The following is a 26,018-nucleotide window of genomic DNA, read 5'->3' as shown; positions in this document are numbered from 1 at the left end:
TAGTTGTGATGTGTGGGCTTCTCAGCGTGGTGGCTTCTCTTGCTGCAGAGCACAGGCTCTAGGGCGTGCGGACTTCAGTAGTAGCGGCTCGTGGGCTCAGTAGTTGCGGCTCTCTTTCTACTGACTTTTCACCTAAAGAAGGTGGTGGGAAGACTGGAGACCTTCACGGGGAACAAGGGACAGATGACGCAAGAGAGTGACGGCATCAGAGAGATGCTAAAACGATGGCGGGTGGCTCCAGCCAAAGGGGCCAGAGGGGAGCCAAGCCCCTGCCGGGGGCTGGGGGGGGCAGTCTCTTCCAAGAGGTGGAAGCCTTGTCTGCTGCCAAAAGGTGCTTGCTGGGAAAGAGAGAGAAAGAGCTGGGGTCCACTCACTCCCTTTGGTGAAGTGTGGAGGGTGAGGATCTGGCCTCAGAGAGAAGTGTCTCCTCTCTTCTCTCATCCAGCCTTACCAACGTACTGGCCCCAGCTCCTCACAGTCTGCAGGCTCAGCTGTCATCAGTGGGGTGAGGAGATTGCAGACCCAGATGTCACTGGAGCAGATGCCTTGGCACTCTGTCCTGCTCAGAGATCTGGAAAGGAAGGACTCCGTGAGGGCAGCCCATGGGGAGGAGAAGGGGGACAGGAAGAAAAGAGGGCAGGGACTGGACTTCATCAGTCATGCCTTCCTTTCGCCCTTCTCCGCTTCAGTCACTTATCTGTGAGATGAAACTGCTCACTGTGTCGCATTCTCCAGAAGGACCAGCCAGGCAAGTTAGCTGTGTGGGGTCCCTTTGCAGAAAATCTCTCCTCACTTAAATCTGGGAACTTTTTTTTTTTTAATAATTAATTTGTATCGGAGTATCATTGCTTTACAATGTTGTGTTCGTTTCTGCTGTTCAGCAAAGTGAGTCAGCTATACACATACATATATCCCCTCTTTTTTGGATTTCTCTCCCATTCAGGTCACCACAGAGCACTGAGTAAAGTTCCCTGTGCTGTACAGTAGGTTCGCATTCAGTTCAGTTCAGTCGCTTGGTCATGTCCAACTCTTTGAGACCCCATGGACTGCAGCAGGCCAGGCTTCCCTGTCCAGCACCAACTCCCGGAGCTTACTCAAACTCATGTCTATCGAGTCAGTGATGCCATCCAACCAGCTCATCCTCTGTCGACCCCTTCTCCTCCCGCCTTCAATCTTTCCCAACATCAGGGTCTTTATAGTGAGTCAGTTCTTCACATCAGGTAGCCAAATTATTGGCGTTTCAGCTTCAGCATCAGTCCTTCCAATGAATATTCAGGATTGATTTCCTTTAGGATAGACTGGCTGGATGTCCTTGCTGTCTAAGAGACTCTCAAGAGTCTTCTCAAACACCACAGTTCAAAAGCATCAATTCTTTTGCGCTGAGCTCTCTTTATAGTCCAGCTCTCACATCCATATGTAACTACTCGAAAAACCATAGCTTTGACTAGATGGACATTTGTTGGCAAAGTAATGTCTCTGCTTTTTAATATGCTGTCTAGATTGATCATAGCTTTCCTTCGAAGGAGCAAGCGTCTTTTAATTTCATGGCTGCAGTCACCATCTGCAGTGATTTTGGAGCCCCCCAAAATAAAGTCTTTCACTGTTTCCACTGTTTCCCCATCTATTTGCCATGAAGTGATGGGACCAGATGCCATGATCTTAGTTTTCTGAATGTTGAGTTTTAAGCCAACTTTTTCACTCTCCTCTTTCACTTTCATCAAGAGGCTCTTTAGTTCTTCTTAGCTTTCTGCCATAAGGGTGGTGTCATCTGCATATCTGAGGTTATTGATATGTCTCCTGGCAATCTTGATTCCAGCTTGTGCTTCATCCAGCCCGGCATTTCACATGATGTACTCTGCATATTATTTAAATAAGCAGGGTGACAATACACAGCCCTAACATACTCCTTTCCCAATTTTGAACCAGTCTGTTGTTCCATGTCCTGTTCTAACTGTTGCTTCCTGACCTGCATACAGATTTCTCAGGAGGCAGGTCAGGTGGTCTGGTATTCCCATCGCTTGAAGAATTTTCCACAGTTTGTTGTGATCCACACAGTAAAAGGCTTTGACATAGTCAATAAAGAAGAAGCAGATATTTTTCTGGAATTCTCTTACTTTTTCGATGATCCAAGAGATGTTGGCAATTTGATCTCTGGTTCCTCTGCCTTTTCTAAATCCAGCTTGAACATCTGGAATTTCCTGGTTCACGTACTGTTGAAGCCTGGCTTGGAGAATTTTGAGCATTACTTTGCTAGCGTGTGAGATGAGTGCAATTGTGCGATAGTTTGAACATTCTTTGGGATTGGAATGAAAACGGAACTTTTCTAGTCCTGTGGCCACTGCTGGTTCTCATGAGTTATGTTAAATCTGACAGCTTTCTGCATGGTTTTAAGAAGCAATGGACACAATTATATAGGAGAGCCTGGAGAGGTTAGTGATTCTCATAAAAGCCCAAAGAAAGAATGAGGAACTGATTCAGGACGAGAAATCCCATCTCAATTTGTTTATTCCTGGGATCTCACTGTCTCCACCCTACTGCGTCCCCAAGAAAAAGTCTGAGGATAAAGAAACTACAGCTTATTGCAACCAAGAGATGCACTTCCAGACAGAAGACTCTGGAGATGTGTATGGTTTTTAACCCAAATGTTTATGCAATAAAACTGTTCTTTCAATGACACAGAGGACAGCCGGGGTCTAGGAAGTACCTGGGGTGAGGTGAGACTTGGGGAAAGGTGCGCAAGAGTCTCCTCTTGATAGCTCTTCCTAATGAGGCATGGGGGTAAATACACACTCACATGCACACCTTTTATGATTAAATGACAGAGTAGGTGTGAAAGCACTTTGCAAAGTGTCTGTCACCATACAAATATAATCCATCATTAGGTTGATAATTATTGGAAACATTCAGGAGACAAGATAAAGAAAGCTCTGTCACTTAGCAGTGTGGGACCAGTCTGCTGGTGCCCTAGGCCTGAGTTTCCTTGTCACAATATGGGGAGGAGAGGGCTGGCTGCAGGAATAAAGTGAAGGGAATGGGCCAGGTAGGCTCTACGACTCAAGCCCAGGGACTCTGGTCCTGTGCCTTAGTCTGAACCTACTCTGTCCCTTACCTCTCTGGAGGAGAAAAAGGAAGTCATGGCCCCTGCAGATGTCCAGGGGGAACTGACAAATTCCTGGGGAGGCCAGGATTCTGAGAGGGAATCGCATTCATGCCTCACTCTTCCTTTGCAGATGTTTCAAATCTGTCCCTGGAAAATGAAAGAATCTGTTGTTCTTAGAGCTGTTTTCCCATTTATCATCCATCCTTAAGAAAAGCTAACCCCACCATTTCTCTTGGCCACCTATCCTTACTGGATGCAATTCTCAGGGTCTGAAAGTCCTTATCTCTTGCCTACGACCCTCTTGCTGCAGTAAAAGCCCCATGCCTCTTGTTCTGGCCTTCCACAAGTGGCTTCCGTCTCACCGTGTTGCCAGTTTCTGTGGCCAGGAGATTAGGAGGTACTCGGTCACCATCCAGGCTTCCTACTGTGGCCATGTGTGCTGGAGACCTCAGGAGAGCAGCCTGTGGTGTCGGGAGGTATCTGCCTCCAGCACACGAGAACCTCAGCAAATAAAACAGCTACTCCAGCAGCTCACACCTGTGCTGCACAGCTCACAGACACTTTCTCACCGTCTAGTCCCAAATCCAACCCTACAGGGCAGAACCATGCTGCTCAGATGATAGGTGGCTGGGCCAGTTCTGCCGAGGACCTGTCCCTCTTCCTTTCTGGGGTCCCTTGAAGGATGTACCCCTCTCCCTGCCCAAGCAGCCCTGAAGCGCTTGGACCTCCTTTTCTCTTCGATCTAAGAGGGAGTAAAGTGAGGTGGCCACGTTGGGGGCCGTCAGTATGTAGTCTTTTGTTATCCTGGTTTCATCAGTGGTCATTCCTTAGGGCACCGTTTCTTAAATAATGTGGGTTGCAGGACCAGTCATTTTATTTCTGGTCAGTCACAGACCAGTCTGCAGTCCCACCATCCATGACTGGTAATGCAGCTTATACCCACCGTACACATTCAATAGGACCCAAGCTGGTCTACACCACATCCACAGAGAGTGCTCACTAATCATGTGCTCCGGGTGCTGCAAGCATTTCTAAATTCTGACTCTCTGTGTTTGGATGCATCTGGTCTCAGACTTCAGTGAACAAGTCAGACCAGCCTGGTTGTGGGACCACATTTGGAGGTGCCTTAGAGGATAAGGATGTGTCCAAGAATGCCCGTTTCCTTTGGCCTCCCATGGGCAATGGATATGTCTTATGGGCTTCTGAGCATCCCTCCTGCTTCCACTGTGGCTATTGTGGGGGCAGTGATAGGGAGATCCAGCAGGGGAGGTAGGCCCAGGCAGTCCTGTGCTGTCAGGGGTGGAATGACACCACAGACACACACACACTCCTGAGCAGTGTCCAGAGGCTCAACTCAGCACTGTAGCTTCTGGGTTGGATCCCTGCATTAAGGCACCTAAACTGCAGCCTCACTTCTCAAGCTGTGAGTAGATTCTTTTGGTCACTTGGCGCTACTTTGCTCCTCAAGAAACAATTAGGGCAGTGAACACCTGGTGTGCAAAAGTGCTCAGCAAGTGGAAAAGGAATTTGCAGAGAAATGAGCAGCCAAATTAGAGTAAAGTCTGAGGGCTTGAGGCCTTCCCTAGTGGCTCAGATGGTAAAGAATCTGCCTGCTAATGCAGGAGACCCAGGTTCCAGCCCTGCTTCGGGAAGATCCCCTGGAGGAGGGCATGGCAACCCGCTCCAGTATTCTTGCCTGGAGAATCCCATGGGCAGAGGAGCCTGGCGGGCTACAGTCCCTGGGGTCACACAGAGTCGGACACAACTGAAGCGACTTAGCATGCACGACTGGGGTAACAGCAGGGCCCTGGGAGTCTCAGGGAGGGCAGGCCTTTGTGCCAAGCCAGGAACGTGAGAAACAGAGCGGCGGGCATCTCCCAAAAGAGCAGTAGTGCAGTTGACTCAAAAAATAATAGGTGTTAATTTGCATGGCATTTTACATACGCCCTGCTTTCCATTCCTACCGCTGGAGAGGCGTGGCCGAAACCCCCCAGGTCTGTCCTCTCCTGTCACCCCCTCTAGGAGCATCGCTGTGTCCTCCAGGCTCCAGAACTTTCACCACCCAGCCCATCCTTAAATTAGGCCAACCTGGGGAAAAAAACAGCAGTGGGCCTCGCTTGGGTGTGCAGGGTCCAGATTTGCACTAGAGAAGCAAGCAGGTGGCCTGGTAGGTCTGGGACCCTTTGGGCACCTCGGTGAGGGGCGCCCCACTTGCCTGCGGTGGCTACAGTGAGGCCTACTTGGTAGGCAGGGGGCTTGCCCACCCCACCTACTTGGACTGGGGAGAGGAACAAACAAATCTAAGCCGGGGAGCCCAGAGAGGTGTCACCCAAAGGAGAGGAAACCCAATGGTTGCCATGACGATGGGGACTGGTGCCTGATTTGCATAGGGCAATGATTTCCATACTGCAGGGTGGATTTCCATATCCCTGCCTCAAAGCCTGTTGGGGCCAGAAGCGGGAGAGGGGAGAGGTTATTTGAAATTCAAATGAGGGTGATTAAGGTTTTCTTGAGGAGGGAAGCGTGGACAAAAGGGGTTAAGCCAGCTGGGAAACATCTGCTCAGGGCTCCAAGATATCAAAGGGAGGTGGCTGCTCTGGGCTGGCCTCTCCCACCCCTGTCTCTGTCCCCTCACCCCCTCACCACAGGCCCCTGGAGGCTGAGGGTGGTTGTCTGGGCCGGGTATTTGTGGCCTCGGCCTCCCAGGAGAAACAGCTAGGTCTTTATTCCCCTCCTGTCCCAGACTCAGTTTACCTCCCAGGGTCCTAAAAGATGCTTGGATTCTTAAAAACCATTGAGTGAGTTAATGAGTTCTAGTTCTGGGCTTAGGCCTGCCACCCTCTGCTGACAACAGATTGGTCATCTCAGTTTTTGTATCAGTGAAACTGGAGAAGCAGTCTGCACCTCCTTGTCCGACTGAGGAGATGTGAGGAGACAGGCATTCTGGAGTCATCTCTGCCATGAACCTGTGCCAAAAAATCACCTCTGTCTTCAGGCCCTGAGTCTGTGCATTGAACGAAGGATCTGAACTTGAGGGTCTCTGATATCACTTCCGGTTCTAAGATGCTGAAGTCTGTGAGTACATGATTGATCCTATGTGCTCACTGGTTGTTATTTGTAAGATGTGGGTTGCTGCACCCCTGGTTCCTCTAATGTGTTAGGAACGGCAGCCCTGTCCCCCAGCTCACCAAGGTGCAGGCCATAAATGCAGTGACTTTGGAGCCAGAGTCTGTATTTGAATCCCAGCTTCTCTACTTACTAGTTACAGGACCTTGAGGTGGTTACTTAATGTCTCAGCTCAGTTTCCTAGACTGTAAAACGGGGGTAATAGTAGACATGGGTCTCACAGGGTTCCAGTGAAAACTGAATAAGCCAACATCTGTAAAGCACTTAGAGTAGAGCTTGAGTGAGTGAAAGTTGCTCAGGCGTGTCTGACTCTTTGCAACCCCATGGACTATACAGTCCATGGCATTCTCTAGGCCAGAATACTGGAGTGGGTAGCCTTTCCCTTCTCCAGGGGATCTTCCCAACCCAGGGATCGAACCCAGGTCTTCCACATTGCAAACAGTTCTTTGCCAGCTGAGCCACAGGGGAAACCCAAGAATGCTAGAGTGGGTAGCCTATCCCTTCTCCAGCAGCTCTTCCTGACCCAGGAATTGAACTGGGGTCTCCTGCATTGCAGATGGATTCTTCACCAACTGAGCTAACAGGGAAGCCCCTAGAGCGGAGCCTGCCATACGTAATGCAATACAGGAATGCTATTTGCCAGTGTTAGTATCAGAAAGACAAATTGTCCACACGATGGAGCAGTGACCCAATCGAGGGACCCTCTGTTAGGAATATGGGCTGTCTCCTGAATGGACCTACCTGTGAATTCATTCACTTGTGGCCCACACACTGTCACAGCCACCTGGGCTTGGGAATGGGAAGCATAAGTCAACGAAGGGCCCTCAAACAAACTGACATAAGGCAATCCAGAAATGGCTGGAAGGAGGGGAAAGAACTAGTGCCAAGACCCCTCCTCCCCACACCCAGTGCTTAGAGATGTGACAGATTCAAGGAGGCTGCTGCTGCTGCTGCTGCTGCTAAGTCCCTTCAGTCGTGTCCAACTCTGTGAGACTCCATAGACGGCAGCCCACCAGGCTACCCCGTCCCTGGGATTCTCAAGGCAAGAACACTGGAGTGGGTTGCCATTTCCTTCTCCAGTGCTTGAAAGTGAAAAGACTAGAAGACGTTTATAGTTCTGGAACTCTAAAGGTCTTTTTTCCTTCTCAGGTTTCTGCAACAATTCCATTTTTTGTTTTCATTTGGAGATAGTACAAAAACTGTGGTGTAGTCAGTCTTGGCTGGTGGACAGATGTGGGCTTGAGTTTCTACTTGACAAGTTACTAATCAGTAACCTTGGGCCAGGTTGATTAGCCTCTCTGAGCCTCAGTTTTCCTCATCTGTGAAATGGGATAATAAGAGCACCAACTCATGGGGTGATGATGAGGATTAAATGCTGTCCTGTATATAAAATGTTTAATACAAAGCTTGGTGCATAGTAAATGCTCAATAAATGCCAACTATTAATTAATCCCTGTTATTTGAAAACAGTGTTCTCTTGCCAAAATGTTTGAAAATTCTCTGGTCTAGTCCTATTCTCGTATTTTATGGGGAAAGAGACTGGGGTCAGAAAAAGGGGAATGATTTTTCCAAGGTCACAGCAGAGAACTGAGATCCCTGTTTCTTTAGAAGTCTTTCCCTACCCTAGAGGTAGTCCTCTGTCCTTCGTTTTTTTTATTGTTTCTTTGGACAAAGCCTCATCTCTCCCCATCACCTGTCCCTCAGAAGTGGCTGCTCCGACGCTTGGAACAGGGGCCCCAGAAGGGGAGGAAGAGGCATGACACAGGGTGAGCACAGGGCATGGTGTCTGGTTCCAGAGGACATTGGCAGGCCTCACTGTCTCTGAGCCTCAAGTTTCTTCACTGGTGAAGTAGGCGTTCTGGAATCTCTGGCCCTGTAGACCTCACAGGTAGGCGAGGCTCTCTTAAGGATGTGAAACGAAAGTGTACTGCCCAGAAAGGAACAAACCCAGTTCAAGTCCCCAAGACCCATGCTTGTTGGCCAGCCCATGGGCCCTGCCTCCAGAGCTGAGAGATCAGATTTCCATCCCTCCAGGTTGGGCTCCGTGACCCAGCCTCAATTTCCTTATCTGTAAAACGAGTTGTAAGGCGGGAGCATATCTGTGGCAGCTGAAGGAAGTGTGAGTTGTTCTACAAATGTGAGATAGCATCTTCCGTCTAAGCTTTCCCACCGCACACGTGCCCCTTGGAGCCACACAAAGGACATCTGTGTGCCTGTGTGAAGCCCAGAGCCCCGCTGCGTCTATGCAGCGTCTCTTACCAATCTTAAACCTCTTCCCCTCTCAGAACTCAGGGTGGAGTGGGCTGGGGGCTGGTCTGGAGGAGACCTTTAGGGAACCCCTTGACTGTGGTCAGAAGGCAAGTTCGAGTGTCAGAGCTGGGGTTCTGTTCCTGCTTTGCCTGCATTACCTGTGTGGCTTTCGCTCATCACTCATCCTGTCTGGGACTCAGTCTCCTCACCTGTCAGTGGTGAGTGCAGCACCAGGCGTCTGTGTGATCCCGTTCAGCACAAGAAGTGCTGATAGAAAAACAGCAGCCAAGGCACTTCTCTGATCTGTGCCCAGAACCCTGGGTTTCCTTAACAGAGTTTTTCCTTTCAAGTTGGATTTTTATTGTTTTCCAGGGTCAAGGGATGATGAGTGGAGACTGGGCTGGGGATCCTGGCCCTTTGACCCCATTCCAGGCCAGGGCCCGAGTCCCTAGTCTCTTTTTACGGGAACCTGACACATCTGCCCGCATGCTCCTTCAGCTCCTCTGATCACACTGCCCACTTTGGGCCTCAGTGTGTGGCCAGCAGAAAGTGGGGGTCCCAGGAGTCCCCTCTATAGCTCAGACTGAGAGGAAATGAGGATTCTATTTCCTAAAAAATTAGAAGACCTTGGGGAGGAGCCTTTCATGTATCAAAGAATGACAACAAATTATAAAGGGAAGCCAGAGGAGGCTGGGCCTCTGTTTTAGCAAAGGTGGAGGAGTGGGCACCCTCTGTCCATGGTCACCCGGACCCATGCCCCTGACGTCTGTGAGAAGGGCCTGGAGAGCAAGGCTTTGTACAATGGCACAGGTGGAGAAAGTCACTGGGACACTCACAGGCCATGTCGCAAGGAAGCCCTTGGCGACACCAGTTGGGTTTACTCTGCCATTCTAGAGAAGAAGCTTTAAATCATGAAAATCTACAGGGAGTCAGAGCTGGAGGGACCCTGGAAGATCTTCCTGTCCTGGGGTAGCAAGTGGGTTTCTTCAGGAGAGCCACTTCTGATCATCGCTGGTGGTCGCTATGCACTGAGTTTAGGAGAAGGAAGTGAATACAGCAGGTCATCAGTGATGTCTGCCCAGGGCATGTCTCCCTCGCTGCACCTTTGCACCTGCTATCCACAGCTGAGACCATTCAGCCGGTGGAGAACTGCAGCTCTGATCTCCCATCCCGTAAGCCAGCATTCTTCCCCCAGCCCATCAAGGTCCTCCCGTGTCCTGTTCTTCAGGTGCCTTCAGGGGCCAGCCTCAGTTTCCTTTGAAACGGAAAAATGCCAAGGTGTTTCTTTGTTCCCACGAAGAAAGTGGCATGAATACAGACAGAATTTTTGGTGTTAGTATGTAATGGAAATTGAAAGCTATGGAGATCAAGCAACTTGCCCAAAGTCCAGCAGAAAATAGCCTTTGAAGTAACCCTCGGGCTCAGTTTACCGTGTGTTCTCTGTACAGAACTCTGGCCATTAGGCCACAGTGCCCAGTTCCTTGGAGGAATCTCAAATAACAAAAAAGTTAGGCTTGGTGTCTGTGGGGTCCTGGGAAAAACTGTTTTGACTGGTTAGAATGACTTCACTGGGAAGTCTCTTGGTTTGCTCTGGTGGCTACTGCCCAGGAGGGTCTCCAAAGGTGCTGGTTATTTTAATCATTGCTATCCCAGGAAGTGCCAATACATTGCCACGTAGTCATAAAGTGACAGGGGAAGTCTTACTGGGTTTACCTGGGAGTGGAGCTGGTGAGAAGAGAAGCAGCCCAGAAATGGGAGCGTTTCAGCCTCCTTGCAGAACGCTCCCTGTGTGTTTATCAGGCAAGAGTGAAAAATCCTGCTGGAACAGTTCTCCACTCCTGTGCTTCCACCTCCCTTACCCAGAGAATTGCTCCCCAGGCAAGCTCATACCCCAGTGCTGCCAAAGCATGCAAATCAGTGGGCCTGCAGCACTGTGGCTCAGAGGTGGGAACGTGGAGGGCTGGCCAGCTCCTCCTGTCTCCGTCTCGACAGGGGTCTTCGCAGGTGTCTGGGACTGCTGATCTGGTGTTCACCAGATGCCAGGGAGGAGAGACAGAGATGGAAGTTGTCTTGCCCGCTGTGTTCCTCCTATAGACAGATCCTTGACCTTTCTCACTGGGACTCTGTTGAGTATTACTCCATCCTGGTCTAAGGAGATTCTATCCAGAACCCTGGTGTTCCCCACCGATTCAAGATGCCTTTTACCCTCTTTTCATCACTGACTATACGTGTGGTACTCAGTTGTGTCCAACTCTTTGTGACCCCATGGATTGTAGCCCACCAGGCTCCTCTGTCCATGGAATTCTCCAGCCAAGAATACTGGAGTGGATAGCCATTCCCTTCTCCAGGGGATCTTCCCGGCCCAGGGATTGAATCTGGTTCTCCCGCACAGCAGACAGGTTCTTTACCATCTGAGCCCCTCAATTCAAAAACCACTTCTATAACATCTCTGAAATAAGCAGCCTCTGCTTGAGCTCTGTTGACATGAAACCATGGGTTTCACTGCTGGACAATTCCACATTTGACGCAAAATTCTTCCTTATCCTGAGGTGAGCCTGCTTCCTGGCAGCCTCCACCACTGACCCTTGTGGAGCTGGGTTTTAGGAGCTGCAGGTTAAGCCTGCTTCATATCCAAACCAATATTTGGGGAAGAAAGAAAAGTACTCTGACATTTACCTAAGAACATACTATGTACCAGGCATTGGGCCAGGTAGAGCTTTCAAATGTTCCCTCATTGAATTACTTTAAAAAGTTTTATTTTGAAAAACTTCAAATATATAGAAAAGAGAAGAAACAGGTTAACGAACAACCATATACCTACCACCTGGATTTAATAACTTAGCATCTTGCCATATCTGTTTCATCCATTTGGGGAGGGAAATATTTTCTTTTTAACTTTTTATTTCAAACACACCTGAAGGTAGACACTAAAATGATGAGCCCCCTTATACTTATTGCCTACTGTCAACAACCATCAAGTTTCTGCCATTCATGTCACTGAAGTATTTTCTTACAAACTATAGACATTATAAACATTTCGATCCTAAATATGGCAGTATGTGTCTCTAAGCCATAAAAGACATTTTCCTTCTTGACCACAGTACTGTTATCACACTTAACAAAATGAATCTCTCACATAATTCTTGTGGCCATCCTAGGAAGAAGGGTTGATCTAAGGGCAAGGGTTGATCTTTATTTGTTTGGGCTCCAAAATCACTGCAGATGGTGACTGCAGCCATGAAATTAAAAGACGTTTACTCCTTGGAAGGAAAGTTATGACCAACCTAGATAGCATATTCAAAAGCAGAGACATTACTTTGCCAACAAAGGTCCGTCTAGTCAAGGCTATGGTTTTCCCTGTGGTCATGTATGGATGTGAGAGTTGGACTGTGAAGAAGGCTGAGTGCCAAAGAATTGATGCTTTTGAACTGTGGTGTTGGAGAAGACTCTTGAGAGTCCGTTGGACTGCAAGGAGATCCAAACAGTCCATTCTAAAGGAGATCAGCCCTGGGATTTCTTTGGAAGGGATGATGCTAAAGCTGAAACTCCAGTACTTTGGCCACCTCATGCAAAAAGTTGACTCATTGGAAAAGTCTCTGATACTGGGAGGGATTGGGGGAAGGAGGAAAAGGGGATGGCAGAGGATGAGATGGCTGGATGGCATTACCGACTCGATGGACATGAGTTTGAGTGAACTCCAGGAGTTGGTGATGGAGAGGGAGGCCTGGCGTGCTGTGATTCATGGGATTGCAATATTCGGACATGACTGAGCGACTGAATTGAACTGAACAGAAGGGCAAGTGTCCTCTTCTCTAGGCTAGATATCCTTTCCTCATTAGATGTGACTTGGAGGCCCCAGTCTTGGTCCTCATGCTCTACAGCCAGTTCATCAGGGTCGCTTTTAGAAAATGGTATCCTGAACTGGGCCTGATGCTCTCAGCAGAGATCTGCAAATCTGCATGTCTGCTAACATGCAGGTTACCACGCACGTGTAGCACACTCCAGCCAATGTGGGCTTCATGCGTGCATGCATGTGTGCTCAGTCATGCCTGACTCTTTGTGGCCCCGTGTGCTGTGGCCCACCAGGCTTCTCTGTCCGTGGAATTTTCCAGGCGAGAATACTGGAGTGGGTTGCCTTTTCCTCCTCCAGGGGATCTTCCCCACCCAGGGATTGAACCCACATCTCCAGCATTGGCTTTAGTCAACTGAAATGCTCCTTTTTTCCAGTTTCTTTTCCACAGGAAGAACACCAGCCTCCTCTCTCTTCCCCTCCCCACAAGGAACTCCAGTTTGTTTATTTCCAAACATGTCTGCCAATAAACAGAAATGGGAATCATTTTTTTTTTTTCCGTTGGGATGGGAGAGATATATTGAAGTGAAGTGAAGTGAAGTGAAAGTCGCTCAGTCGTGTCCGACTCCTTTTGGGTTGGCCAAAAAAGTTCATTTGGGTTTTTCCCTGTAATGAACTTTTTGGCCAATCCAGTATTATATTTCTTTAGGAGGCTGAGTCTCCTTGAAAATGTGAAATATGGAGTATAGATATTTTGATGGTCAGTTATCTTTAATTATGCACCCATGAATTTTTAATCACTGTAGTTACTCGCTGTGATTATTTCTATAGTTTTAGTTTGAGATTGGTTATTGGTTTTGTTGAAAAAACTCTTTGAGGTTTCACATCGTAACCCAGAGTCTTCTGTTTAAGCTTTATTGAAGTGTTACTGGTAAATAAAATTGTAAGATGTCTACAGTGTATATCATGTGATTTGGTATGTGTATATATAGTGAAAGGATTCCCACAGTCTAGTTAATTAACACATCCATCACCTCTATATTTACCTTTTTATCAATGAGACAGAACATTTAAATTCTACCCTCTTAGCAAATTGTAATTGTTCAGTACAGTGTTATTAACTATAGCTACCATGTTATAGACTTCCCTGGTGGCTCAGCAGTAAAAAACCTGCCTGCAAATGCAAGAGACACGGGTTCGACCCGTGGGTCAGGAAGATCCCCTGGAGGAGGAAATGGCAACCCTCTCCAGTTTTCTTCCATGGGAAATTTCATGGGCAGAGGAGCCTGGTGGGCTACAGTCCATGAGGTCACAAAGAGTCAAGACACGACTGAGTGACTAAATAACAACACCACCACCATGGTATACATTAGATCTTCAGACTTGACTCCTCCAATAGCTGAAAGTTTTTATCCTTTTAGCAACTTTTCCCAATTCCCCCCACCCCTCCAGTGTCTGGTAACCCGCTTTCCACTCTCTGACTTTTTTTTTGAGTTTGAGTTTGACTTTTTTCCTTTTGATTCCACATATAAGTGATCTGTGCAGTATTTACTTGACTTTCTCAGTCTGACTGATTTCACTTAGCATAATGCTCTCAAGGTCAATCCATGTAGCTGCAAATGGCAGAATTTCCTTCTTTCTTGGGGTTGAATAATATTCCACCATACCACACACACACATATATATATATATATACACACACATATATATATGGCATTTTCTTTACCCATTCATCCACTGATGGGCTATAACTGAAACTGTTTCCTTAACTTGGCTATAGTGAATAATCCTGCTGTGAACAGGGGAATGAAGCTATCTCTTTGATATCCTTTTTTCATTTCCTGTGGATATATACCCAGAGTTAGATTACTGGATCATATGTAGATAGGTTTAAAGGCGGAAAAACATATAATATTAAATTTAAACATAACACTTACCACCTTAATCATTTCTTAATTCAGCCTCCTTTATCTTTTATGTATACAGTTGACTTTTTTAAACCTAAATATAAGGCTTAGATTTATTCCCGTTACATATTATCTTGTTGGTTTTTGCCTTCTATTCAGTTCAGTTCAGTTCAGTTCAGTCGCTCAGTCATGTCCGACTCTTTGCGACCCCATGAATTGCAGCACGCCAGGCCTCCCTGTCCATCACCAACTCCCGGAGTTCACTCAAACTCACATCCAACGAGTCAGTGATGCCATCCAGCCATCTCATCCTCTGTCATCCCCTTCTCCTCCTGCTCCCAATCCCTCCCAGCATCAGAGTCTTTTCCAATGAGTCAACTCTTCGCATCAGGTGACCAAGGTATTGGAGTTTCAGCTTTAGCATCAGTCCTTCCAATGAATACCCAGGACTGATTTCCTTCAGAATGGGCTGGTTGGATCTCCTTGCAGTCCAATGGACTCTCAAGAGTCTTCTCCAACACCACAGTTCAAAAGCATCAAGTCTTTGGTGTTCAGCTTTCTTCACAGTCCAACTCTCACATCCATACATGACCACTGTAAAAATCATAGCCTTGACTAGATGGACCTTTGTTGGCAAAGAAATGTCTCTGCTTTTTAACATGCTATCTAGGTTGGTCATAACTTTTCTTCCAAGGAGTAAGCGTCTTTTAATTTCATGGCTGCAATCACCATCTGCAGTGATTTTGGAGCCCCCCAGAATAAAGTCTGTCACTGTTTCCACTGTTTCCCCATCTATTTCCCATGAAGTGATAGGACCAGATGCCATGATCTTAGTTTTCTGAATGTTGAGCTGTAAGCCAACTTTTTCACTCTCCTCTTTCACTTTCATCAAGAGGCTGTTTAGTTCCTCTTCACTTTCTGCCATAAGGGTGGTGTCATCTGCATATCTGAGGTTATTGATATGTCTCCTGGCAATCTTGATTCCAGCCTGTGCTTCTTCCAGCCCAGCGTTTCTCATGATGTACTCTGCATATTATTTAAATAAGCAGGGTGACAATATACAGCCTTGACGTACTCCTTTTCCTATTTGGAACTGGTCTGTTGTTTCATGTCCAGTTCTATTCAGATCAGATCAGATCAGTCACTCAGTCATGTCCAACTCTTTGCGACCCCAAGAATCGCAGCACACCAGGCCTCCCTGTCCATCACCAACTCCCGGAGTTCACTGAGACTCACGTCCATCGAGTCAGTGATGCCCTCCAGCCATCTCATCCTCTGTCGTCCCCTTCTCCTCCTGCCCCCAATCCCTCCCAGCATCACAGTCTTTTCCAATGAGTCAACTCTTCGCATGAGGTGGCCAAAGTTTCAGCTTTAGCATCATTCCTTCCAAAGAAATCCCAGGGCTGATCTCCTTCAGAATGGACTGGTTGGATCTCCTTGCAGTCCAAGGGACTCTCAAGAGTCTTCTCCAACACCACAGTTCTATTAGAATCAACCAAAATATTTTCTAATCCTGATTACATCATCCAGCTTTCTGAATTAATTTTGCTTCCTGCTTTAAATCACCTCCAAATTTGATCAGCATCTATCCTGCTTACTTGCCTAAACTATTGATTATAGCCTAATACTTGATTCCCTCTGTGTTGGACTCTGGGCACAGTGAGTTTATTGGGAAAACTGAATGAGTGTAGGAGTTGAGAGATCTAAGCTTTAGTCCGAAATCCGAGTCTCTGAGGCTGTGTGACCACCACAAGGTGCTTCCCTCTGAGGCTGGACTTCAGTATCCTTCCAACTCTAAAATAATGCAGTGGTCCTTCTGGGCATCTGTCCTGCTTTGTTTTTTCCTACAAGTGACTGCCATCTTCCAAGAGCTTGTATAATAGAATGTGTTCAGATTTCTGCAGGTGGAGGGACCCATGATTTCTTAGATCTGAATAGAAGATCCATTTCAGTTGCAGTTTCTGAGTTATTTGGATCAGTTAAACATGCATTCATTCAGCTCCTACTATGCGTTAAATGCTGTTAAAGGCTCTCAGAGTACAAAAATGAGTAAGAAGAAATTACCCTGGCCTCTAGGAGCTCACAATTTCATGAGGAAAACAGACACACAAAGCATTGACTCTAAATATGTGGCAGGACTTTCCTGGAGATCCAGTGGTTTAGAATCTGCCCCAGAGCAACTAAGCCTGTGGGCCACAACTCCTGAGCCCACGTGCCACAGCCAGAGCCTGTGCTCCACAGCAAGAGAAGCCGCCGTAGTAAAAAGTCCACGTACCACCACTAGCATAGCCTCAGCTCGCCACAGCTAGAGAGAGCCTGTGCACAGCAACATCCCAGCGCAGCCAAAACTAAATGTATTTTTTTAAATATCTGGTTGTGCCGGGTATCAATTCAAAACCCAAGTCCTTCTAACCACCTCCACGGCTGCCCTTGTGTCCTGTGCAGTGCCCTCTCTCACCTGACCCACTGCATGGCCTCCCTTCCCCCTTGCTTATCCCTACAGCTGATTACCACAGGTTTATTTATTTTTGGCCATGCCACATGACATACAGGATCTTCCCCAACCAGGGATGGAACCCATGCCCACTGCAGTTGGAGCATAGAGTCTTAATTACTGGACCACCAGGGAAGTCCCTGATCACTGCAGGTTTAAGCACTGAAGTCAGTTCATGTAACTCCTCTGCTCAAAACCCTCTGATCACTTCCCAGAGTCCTTGGCATGAAAGCCAAAGTCTTCGGCATGACCTGCCTTCCAGAGCCACATCATCTTGCCCTGGGCCACACCCATCCCCTGCTCTCCAGCCCTACTGGTCTCATCACTGTTCCTCAACAGGCAAGCCTGTTCTTGCCTCACACAGGCCTCAATCCCTCTGTCTAGAATGATCTTCCCAGACCACCCTGATCATGAACAGCCTCTGACACTCTTCTCCTGACCATTACTACTGCTTTCCATAGTAACTCTTTCTAAATGAAATTGTGTATTTGTTTTCTTATTCCTTTTATGTCTCTTCAACTAGAAAAGAAGCTCTGTGTGGCCAGGGACTTCATCTGGTTTTCCAGCATGATATTTCAAGTGCCTAGAACAGTGCTTGGTATATAGAGTGTATTTTGTGGAATGAATGAATTTGTTCACATTTTAAAATTACCCCCTTACAAGGCTACATTTACAGTGTCATGAAAGAATATATTTTTTTTAATACGAAAGCAATTTTATCTTTAAGTCTAGCCTCTGCACACACTATTTTCAGTCCTTGGGCCCTTCCCATCTTAGCTCCCCTCTCAGATTAGCTTATTTAATCTCAAAATTGGACTGCTACTCAAAGATGACTTCCTGTCTCACCTATTTCGTCTTTCTCGGAATCCCAGAGCCCTTAACCTCTACTGTCATCTTGCCAGCCCAGCTGCTCTCGGGGATGCTTCACAACCTATCAGGCAGGCAAGGGCCAAGCTTATCTATCATTTAGAGCAGAGCAGAGGGAAGGGGGCTTCAGTTAAAGCTCCAGAGGATTCTTTTGGACCCCATTCATTCATCTATCAGGTGCTTCTTGAGCCTCTGACCAATGTTAGGAACTACAGTGGTCTTTGAGGACAAAAGTGGTGTCATCCTTCTGGTTTTCAAGGAATTCATAGACCAGAGGGAGAGAGAGACATGCAGACAAGAAAAGGAGTTCCATGACATGTGCCATAGGGCTGGTAGAGAGGGGAGGGGGACCAACTTTGTAAAAGGGAACAGTGCATGGAGGCCTGGAAACGGGAGGGGTGTGACATGTTTGGACGTGTGGATCTTTCCATGTGACTGGAGCACAGGGTATCTGGGAGGGAGGAAGGCGAGATCATGAGAGCGGAAGACAGAGCAGGGAAGGTAGGCAGAAACCAGATCATACGGGGAATTATTTATCACACTAAGAAATTTGGACTTCATTCCAAAGCTATTGAGGAACCAATGGAAAGCAGAATTTTTTTTTAATTAAAAATAACTGTGTTGGTACAAAGTGATAACCATCGTCTGAGCCTTCAGTGAGTCATAGTATAATCAGATCAGATCAGATCAGTCGCTCAGTCATGTCCGACTCTTTGCGACCCCATGAATCGCAGCACGCCAGGCCTCCCTCTCCATCACCAACTCCTGGAGTTCACTCAGACTCACGTCCATCGAGTCAGTGATGCCATCCAGCCATCTCATCCTCTGTCGTCCCCTTCTCTTCCTGCCCCCAATCCCTCCCAGCATCAGAGACTTTTCCAAAGAGTCAACTCTTCGCATGAGGTGGCCAAAGTACTGGAGTTTCAGCTTTAGCATCATTCCTTCCAAAGAAATCCCAGGGCCGATCTCCTTCAGAATGGACTGGTTGGATCTCCTGCAACATCAAAGATTGTTGATCACAGATCACCATGACAAATATAATAATAATGAAAAAGTTTCAAATATGTGGAGGATTACCAGAATGTGATAAACCTGAATATACATTATTACATAATGTCATTGTGTTCAGGTTTCCTTTTTTCCTCGGGCTGACCAAGCCAAAGCCAGATGTGAACCCTCTGCATTTGTGGCAAATCTGTTGTTGAGGACAGAGTTCACAATTGTACTCAATTCACTTTATGTAGAGAGAAAGCAGAAGAATTTTCTAATTGAAAGGTCTGAATTCATTCACATGTTCATTTATTCATTCATTCAACTAATATAATATTTAAAATTTTTTTAAAATTTTATTTATTTATTATTGGCTATATGTAGAATCTTTATTGTGGCTCAGGCTTAGTTATCCCATGCATGTGGGATCCCTGACCAGGGATTGAACCCACATCGCCTGCTTGGTAAGGCAGATTCTTAACCACTGGATGACCAGGGAAGTCCCAACCAATATAATTTGAACTCCTGTTATGTACTAAGCCCAGTGCTAGGCTCTGGGTGTATGGCATTTAATATCATTTTCTTGCCATTATAGAGCCAGTTATCCATGGGGCTCAAAGGAAGATTGTTTGGCAGCTCCTGCCCTGAGGAGGTATATGAGTAGGAAACTTAATTTTAGCAAAGAATGGAAGCATTTTTCTAATAATAGGTATATGTTTAAGCAGATTTTGGTATGTCCATAAATGGAATATTATGTAGCCATTAAAAATTATCTTTGCAAGCATAGGAGAAAGATTTATGATGTGTCTTAATGGTGTAGGAGAAAGATTTATGATGCTCACTAGAAAAAGCAGAGTAAAAATCTGTACAGAGTGGTATATATCAATTAGGAAAAGCAAGCATAAAAAGGTCATGAAATATACAAAAGTAGTCATTGTAGCTCTTCGCAAATTGATTTTTTCTGCTACTTTTTCTATATCAAAAATTTTTTCTATTAAGCATACCTTTAATTTTTCAACCGAACATTTACTATAAAGGGAAAAAGATGAATAAAACAAAGAATGAAAGTTGGGGGACAGGTGGTAGAAACAGGGGTGACAGTCATTTATCTGACATGATTTAGATCCCATCAACCCTGGAGGGCTGGGATAGTGGAGGGACTTCTTGCCTTCGGGCAGTTCCTTTAGGATCCATGGCTGGTCATCCCTTGCTTTTCCAGAAAGCCTGTGTCAGAACTTCTGTCTGAGGACATCTGGCAGAAGCATTCTGGTATGGCAAGTTCTAATCCCAGTTAGATTCTAGATGACCTTGGACAAGTCAGTCTCCCCTTTCCTTGTCTGGTTACTCCCTTCTTGAAGAAAAATTTTTCAAAGACTGTCCCAGGAAACAGAATAAACAGGAAGAGTCTGGCCACAGGGCAGGCAAGTGTACTTTTTCAAAATAAAGAGAAGCTCATCCTGACATCCTATTTCCCTTTAACTTTCAGTCTCTTCCAATCTTGCTAGCTATTAATATTTTCTTTTTTTTTTTTTTTTATCTTTTTCAGGAAATGATCGAAATGGCTTAGATTTCAACAGGCAGGTAAGGACATTCAGAAGAAAAATTTATTCTATAAATTTTAGGGGTCATTCATACTATGTCAAGTGTGGGGACACAAAGAAGATTAAGGGAAGTGTTCAAGGGTGTTTATTTGTAGATTCATCACTCTCAGGATTGGTAGGGGTATTTCAAGAGCTTTTGCAACCCCCATCTGCTGAATTGGCAGGCAAATTCTTTACCACTAAGCCACCTGGGAAGAAGACAAAAGGGTGGGCTTCAGTTAAAGACACATCTAGATAAACTACGAGGAAGGACTTGCAGCCAATGAACTTTATCAAACACTGGAAGAGCTACCAAAGGAAGGAGGCTGTAGAATAAGCTTCTCTCTCAAGGTCTTTAAAAATAAGACAAGGACTTCCCTGGTGCCTAAGATCCAGTGCCTAGGACTCTGAGTACCCAATGCAGGAGTCCCAGGTTCCATCCCTGGTCAAAGAACTAGATCCCACATGCTGCAACTACAGATCTTCAACTAGGATCCTATGTGCCCCAGCTAAGCCCCAGCTCAGCCAGATAAATAAGTATTTATTAAAAAAAAAAAAAAAAAAAAAAGATGAGACAGATTCTCAACTAAGGGATAGTTTGGCCAGGTGTGTTTCCAGGGCAGGAGGATGGAGGATATGCCTGAGGATTCTGTGACCCTGAAGGAGCCCTCCGTGGTTGGGGTGTGGCCCGTTGCCTGTTCTTTCTGAGCTTCGTGGCCCTTGGATGAGGGCGTCTCACAGTCCCTTGGATGAGATGCGCAGGGAGTAGCCCATCCACACCAAGACGGCGGCACTAGCCCAGCCTGGAGGTGGCCCGCTCCACAGGCCTGGTGGGTTTGGCTGTCTGTGTGATCTGTTTGAAGCTGGGGAAAACCTTGCACTTAGGTCAAGGGTGGGGGCAGCCCCTCTGGTCCCAGCAGCCTACCGAGAGGCCCCTGATCCTTTGAACTTCTGTAGGGATAAGGTTTCCTCACCAGTTGGGAGAAAGTTTCCAGGTTTCTGTCAGGGGAGGACCTCACTAGAGTTTGCTTCTCTTGGATAAGCCTCATCAGGGCAGAAAGGAGGGCAATCCCACCCTCCCCTGGGAAGGGTTTCTGCATTTCTCATTAATGACAAGAACAAACACAAGAGATTTTTTCCTTTTTTTTTTTTCTTTCGGTGCACAGGCTTCTCTATTTGTGTTACGCAGGCTCCAGAGCGTGTGGGCTCAGTAGTTGTAGCATGAGGGTTAGCTGCTCCATGGTGTGTGGGATCTTAGTTCCCTGACCACAGTTCGAACCCGCATCCCCTGCATTGCAACATGGATTCCTAATCACTGGACCACCAGAAAAGTCCCACAAGAGACCTTTTCTTTAGAGGGGTGGGAATTTTGGAGTAAGAGAGGCTCTGCTGGTCACGCTCCTTTACACACTTAGACTGGCATTCACCTCTGTGCACAAACACACACATCCACACCCTCCCTAAGAATCCACCTGGCTCCTTCTCATTCTGCCTTTCAGATGCCATCAGATACCAGCACCCACACCCTCACATTCACACCAGCTCACCTGTGGACCTGCAGGTGGGCACTAGAATTTCTCAGGTCCCTAAATTGATAGTGATACCCTCGAGCTTCATGACGAGGGAAGTAAACCAACATTTGCAGACCCTCAGGCAGTAGGCAAGGAGCTTCTGGCACTTCGTCTCATTTGATCCTCACTATTCTCACCTTACTTGGTAAGGAAATCGCTTCCCAGGCAGCCCCACCTGATTTGGGGAAGGGTTTGAGAGGTTAAGTAATTTGCCAAAGGTCATGCACATTGGTTAACTGGCAGAGCCAGGACTTGAACCCACATCTCCTTGACTCCTAAGCTCATTTTTCCCATGATGCCTTGCAGCACCCTCCTCCCCAGTCCCTCAATTCCCCTCTCCCTGAAAATGCACACCGTCCTTAGGGAGAGGCCTGGGAGCCAGCAGCTGAGTGTGACCTCACCGTGACTAACCTGGAGGAAGTGGGAGGTGGAGGGAGCTGGGAGGGGAAGAAACAGTGTTGTGTAGGAGTCGTCTTTGTGTCTGATACCGAGAAGGGTTGGCGGACACGGGAAAGCAAAGGCTAAGCCGCCGCCTTTGGTGAAGCTCCGGTTGGAAGACCCCAAGCCAGTTGGTGCCATGGGGAATTGCAGCCAGGCTCTGGGTACACTGCCCGCCATCTTGAGGTTGCATGAACAAGGGATGTTTACTCATCAGGAAGTTTCGTGCTGAGCCTGTTAACTTCCTGATCCCAGGAAAGCAGCCTGAGCCTGTTTGGGAGATAATAGTGAGCTGACCCAGAAGCAGGGCCACCCCTAAGTCCCTCGGAAAGATTAATTCAGAGCTGGAAGGCAACAGGACAAGGCCAGATCCCTGGACGGGGAGTCCGAGGTCCTGAGGGCCAGTGCTCTTGCACCGTACACAATCCTCTCCTTTCTGGGCCTCAATGTCCTCATGAATAAAAGAAAGATGTTTGCATAACATGGTCGCCAAAGCCCCTGCAGTCTGTATGTTATGGTCCCATCAATTTTCTCATGCCATATTCTGTTTGGTTATGCTTCCACATTCCTTTCATGTTTTTCTTTGAAGAGAAACAGGGAAAAGAGTGTCCATTTCTTTACCCTGAGCTGTAGAGAGTGAAGAGAAAATGTCACATGAAATCTTTCCAGCCTTTATGATCTCGTGTCATCCAGAGAAAAGCATTTTTCTGAAATTTAAGGCGCAGAGACAGAAGGACCCAGCAGGCTAGATCTGGGGCTAACCATTCATTCTTTGAATACTTAATCATTCCTAAGGGTTAGATAGAGGGTGTCATTTGTAAGATGATAAATTGCCAACGAACTCTGTAGGCAATTCTGTTAAGACAGAAGAGCGCTGAGCTCTGAGATACTGCACAAGGACGTCACCATAGAGATGGTGTCCGAAGCGGGTGACAAGGGAAGAGTATGGGATTTGACTGGCAGAGAGGAGCAACAAGAATATTCTTGTTGCTGTGAAAGTATAGCCTCACCACGTAAAAGGGAACTATGCGAAGGTCAGCATGGGGTGTGATGGTGGGAGATGAGGCTGGACAGACTGTGTAGAGCTTTGAATGCCCAGCAAAGAAGTCTGGATCTATCCCATGGACAGGAGGGAAGCCACTAGGCTTTTTCAAACAAAACTAGTTTCACTTAATGGAAGAGCATCAGAAGTGGGTATGGGTGAGGAGGGAGGAAGGATGAACGGACTGATGTGAGAGCGGCCAGCGGGATGCTGCTGAAGCAGGAGGAAGTGGGCAGTGCCAAGGAGTGGGATTAAGCACACAGACAAAGAGCCAGATGGCCTGCATTAGAGTCCTGGGCTTTGTACTGCTTGGCATTGTGACCTTGTACAAATTCTTCAACTTCTATATTTCTCTGGGGAGAATACTGGTACCTGTCTCACAGGACTGTTGTGAGTGTGTGTACATTAGTGTACCTCTTTGACAATGTCTAGAATATATATATACTGTATGCTGCTGCTGCTAAGTCGCCTCAGTCGTGTCCGACTCTGTGCGACCCCATAGACGGAAGCCCAAGAGGCTCCCCCGTCCCTTGGATTCTCCAGGCAAGAACACTGGAGTGGGTTGCCATTTCCTTCTCCAATGCATGAAAGTGAAAAGTGAAAGGGAAGTCGCTCAGTCGTGTCTGACTCTTAGCGACCCCATGGACTACAGCCTACCAGGCTCCTCCACCCATGGGATTTTCCAGGCAAGAGTACTGGAGTGGGTTGTCATTGCCTTCTCCAGGGGATCTTCCCAACCCAGGGCAAAATAGAGTCCAATTTGGGAGAGATCTCTGGTATACAATCAGGAGGATTTGGGCAACAAATTGGAGATGGACAGCAAAGGAAGGGGAAAGGTCTGGCACAATTCTTGTGTTTCTGGCTTCGATGCTAAACATTAGTGGGGCTGCGATCAGAGATCAAGAGGATTGGAGGTCCAGTCAGTTTATTCAGATGATAGGAGGAGGAAGAAAGGCAGATAATGGTCTATAGGTGCTCAATACATGATGAGAAACTCAGATCTAGAGCGAGCAGACAGGTCAGGATGCATACTGAGGAGTCACCATTGAATGGTGTTAATCCTAGCAATGGGAAGGAGTGAGGTCACCTTGGGAGGTGGTGCAGACTGGGATGAGAATCCAGAGAAGACCTGGAGAGAAGGAACATGTCAGGGACAGGCTGATGAACAGGTACCCATAGATGAGACTAAGAAGGAGTGGTGAAAGGGATGGATGGAGAACCACACCCACAAAGGAAAGATTTTCACAAAGGTGGGGACAACAAAATAGCATCAGAGTGCACAGAGATGTTGTACAGCCCCAACTGGGAAGTGGCCATGGTCTGGAAGTGAGGTGAATGGTGCTGGTCTCATCATGGCATCGTGATGAGAACAGATGCCAGGTTGCTATGGGGTGCGGGGGAGGGGAGGAGGGGTTAGGACATGATGGAGATGAGGACTACAGAATTCCCTTCCAAGGAGTGGGATGATGAAGAGATGGAGATGTTGGCCGAAGATGGAGACAGTGTGAAGAGAAGTTTTTGGGGGATGAGGGAGGCTTTGAGGGGCTGTGGGCCTGGGGAGAGATGGGAGATGCAGTAGAGGAGACAGAAGAAGGAGAACATGGATGGAAGATTTAGCCTAGAAGAGGGGGGTGGGGGGAAGGGCTAATCACCCTGCCAGTGAGTTCAGGAGCCCAAGGGACAGCCTTCCAGTCCCGGAGTTTCTCCACTTCCACTTCCTGCTCTTTGGACCCACAGCTAACTTCAGAAGAACTTTAGGAAGTATTATTGACTCACAGGGCTTGGAGAGCCCACAGTGACACAGGCACCCCTGGGCAGCCTGGCGCTGCTCTGTGCTGATGGCTTCTGGGTCCCTCATCAATCCAGGGCCATGGTTGTCCATCAGAACTATCAGCATGGCGTCTCCACCTGTGCTGTGGAATGCTGTCTGGCCAGAAGACTTCACAAAAGCTCTCTGAAGCCAGAAGAGAGTCTGAAGCAGGTTGGCAGGTATCTTTGTCTCTGAGCATCCTGCCCCCAAAGCTGACAGCCAGCTACCTGGGGTTCTGTCTCAGCCCCAGGCCTGGCAGTATTCTCAACTCACCTGCTCCTACAACAGGAGGCACTTCCTTTCTGGCTCAGCTGGTAAAGAATTCACCTGCAATGTGGGAGACCTGGGTTCAATCCCTGGGTTAGGAAGATCCCCTGGAGAAGGGAAAGGCTACCCACTCCAGTATTCTGGCTTAGAGAATTCCATGGACTGTATACTCCATGGAGTTGCAGAGTTGGACATGACTGAGCGTCTTTCACTTTCACTAAGCCACTTGAGTAGTAATTGGGCTTCCCTGGTTGCTCAGACGGTAAAGCGTCTGTCTGCAATGTGGGAGACCTGGGTTCGATTGTTGGGTCGGGAAGATCCCCTGGAGAAGGAAATGGCAATGCACTCCAGTACTCTTGCCTGGAAAACCCCATGGACAGAGGAGCGTGCTGGGTTATCGTCCATGGGTTTGCAAAGAGTCAGACACGACCGAGCGACTTCACTTTCACTTTCCATGATGGAGGCAGGACCAGGCTCTCAAGCTGGGGCTTGAAGGTCTGCAGTGAAGACATAGTGAGTCTTCTCTGGGCCACCCAAGGAGGGCTGGCCCCACTGTAGCTGAGCACCAGAGGGTGAGGGAGGGAATTAATTGACCACGTTTGACCATTTAGTCCCACAAACCTGTGCCTAGCTGGGTAGTGAGGAAGAGTCAGAGAAGGGTAGAACGAGGTCCCTGCCCACAAAAGCTCCCAGTTGGTGGGAAGAAAACACAGTGGAAGATGCAGGGGGAGAGAAGGGAGAGAGGGGGGGTGCCCTGCATTATAGTAATGCCAGTGGGCTGATTCA

General features: G+C 47.4%; 1 protein-coding gene across 1 annotated transcript in view; it reads left to right on the top strand.

Moving 5' to 3' along the window:
- Positions 1-26,018, top strand: part of POU2F3 (POU class 2 homeobox 3) — an 89,038-nt gene that overhangs the window by 13,939 nt on the left and 49,081 nt on the right. Inside the window, exon 6 of the mRNA XM_027562084.1 lies at positions 20,071-20,105. Coding sequence (XP_027417885.1) covers positions 20,071-20,105 — 35 coding nt within the window. The remainder of the gene's footprint in view (positions 1-20,070; positions 20,106-26,018) is intronic.

This window comes from Bos indicus x Bos taurus, chromosome 15, assembly GCF_003369695.1.
Source record: "Bos indicus x Bos taurus breed Angus x Brahman F1 hybrid chromosome 15, Bos_hybrid_MaternalHap_v2.0, whole genome shotgun sequence".
NCBI classification, from domain to species: Eukaryota; Metazoa; Chordata; class Mammalia; order Artiodactyla; family Bovidae; genus Bos; species Bos indicus x Bos taurus.
Note: the sequence above shows the minus strand (reverse complement) of the source record. Positions and strands in the feature narration are given on the sequence as shown.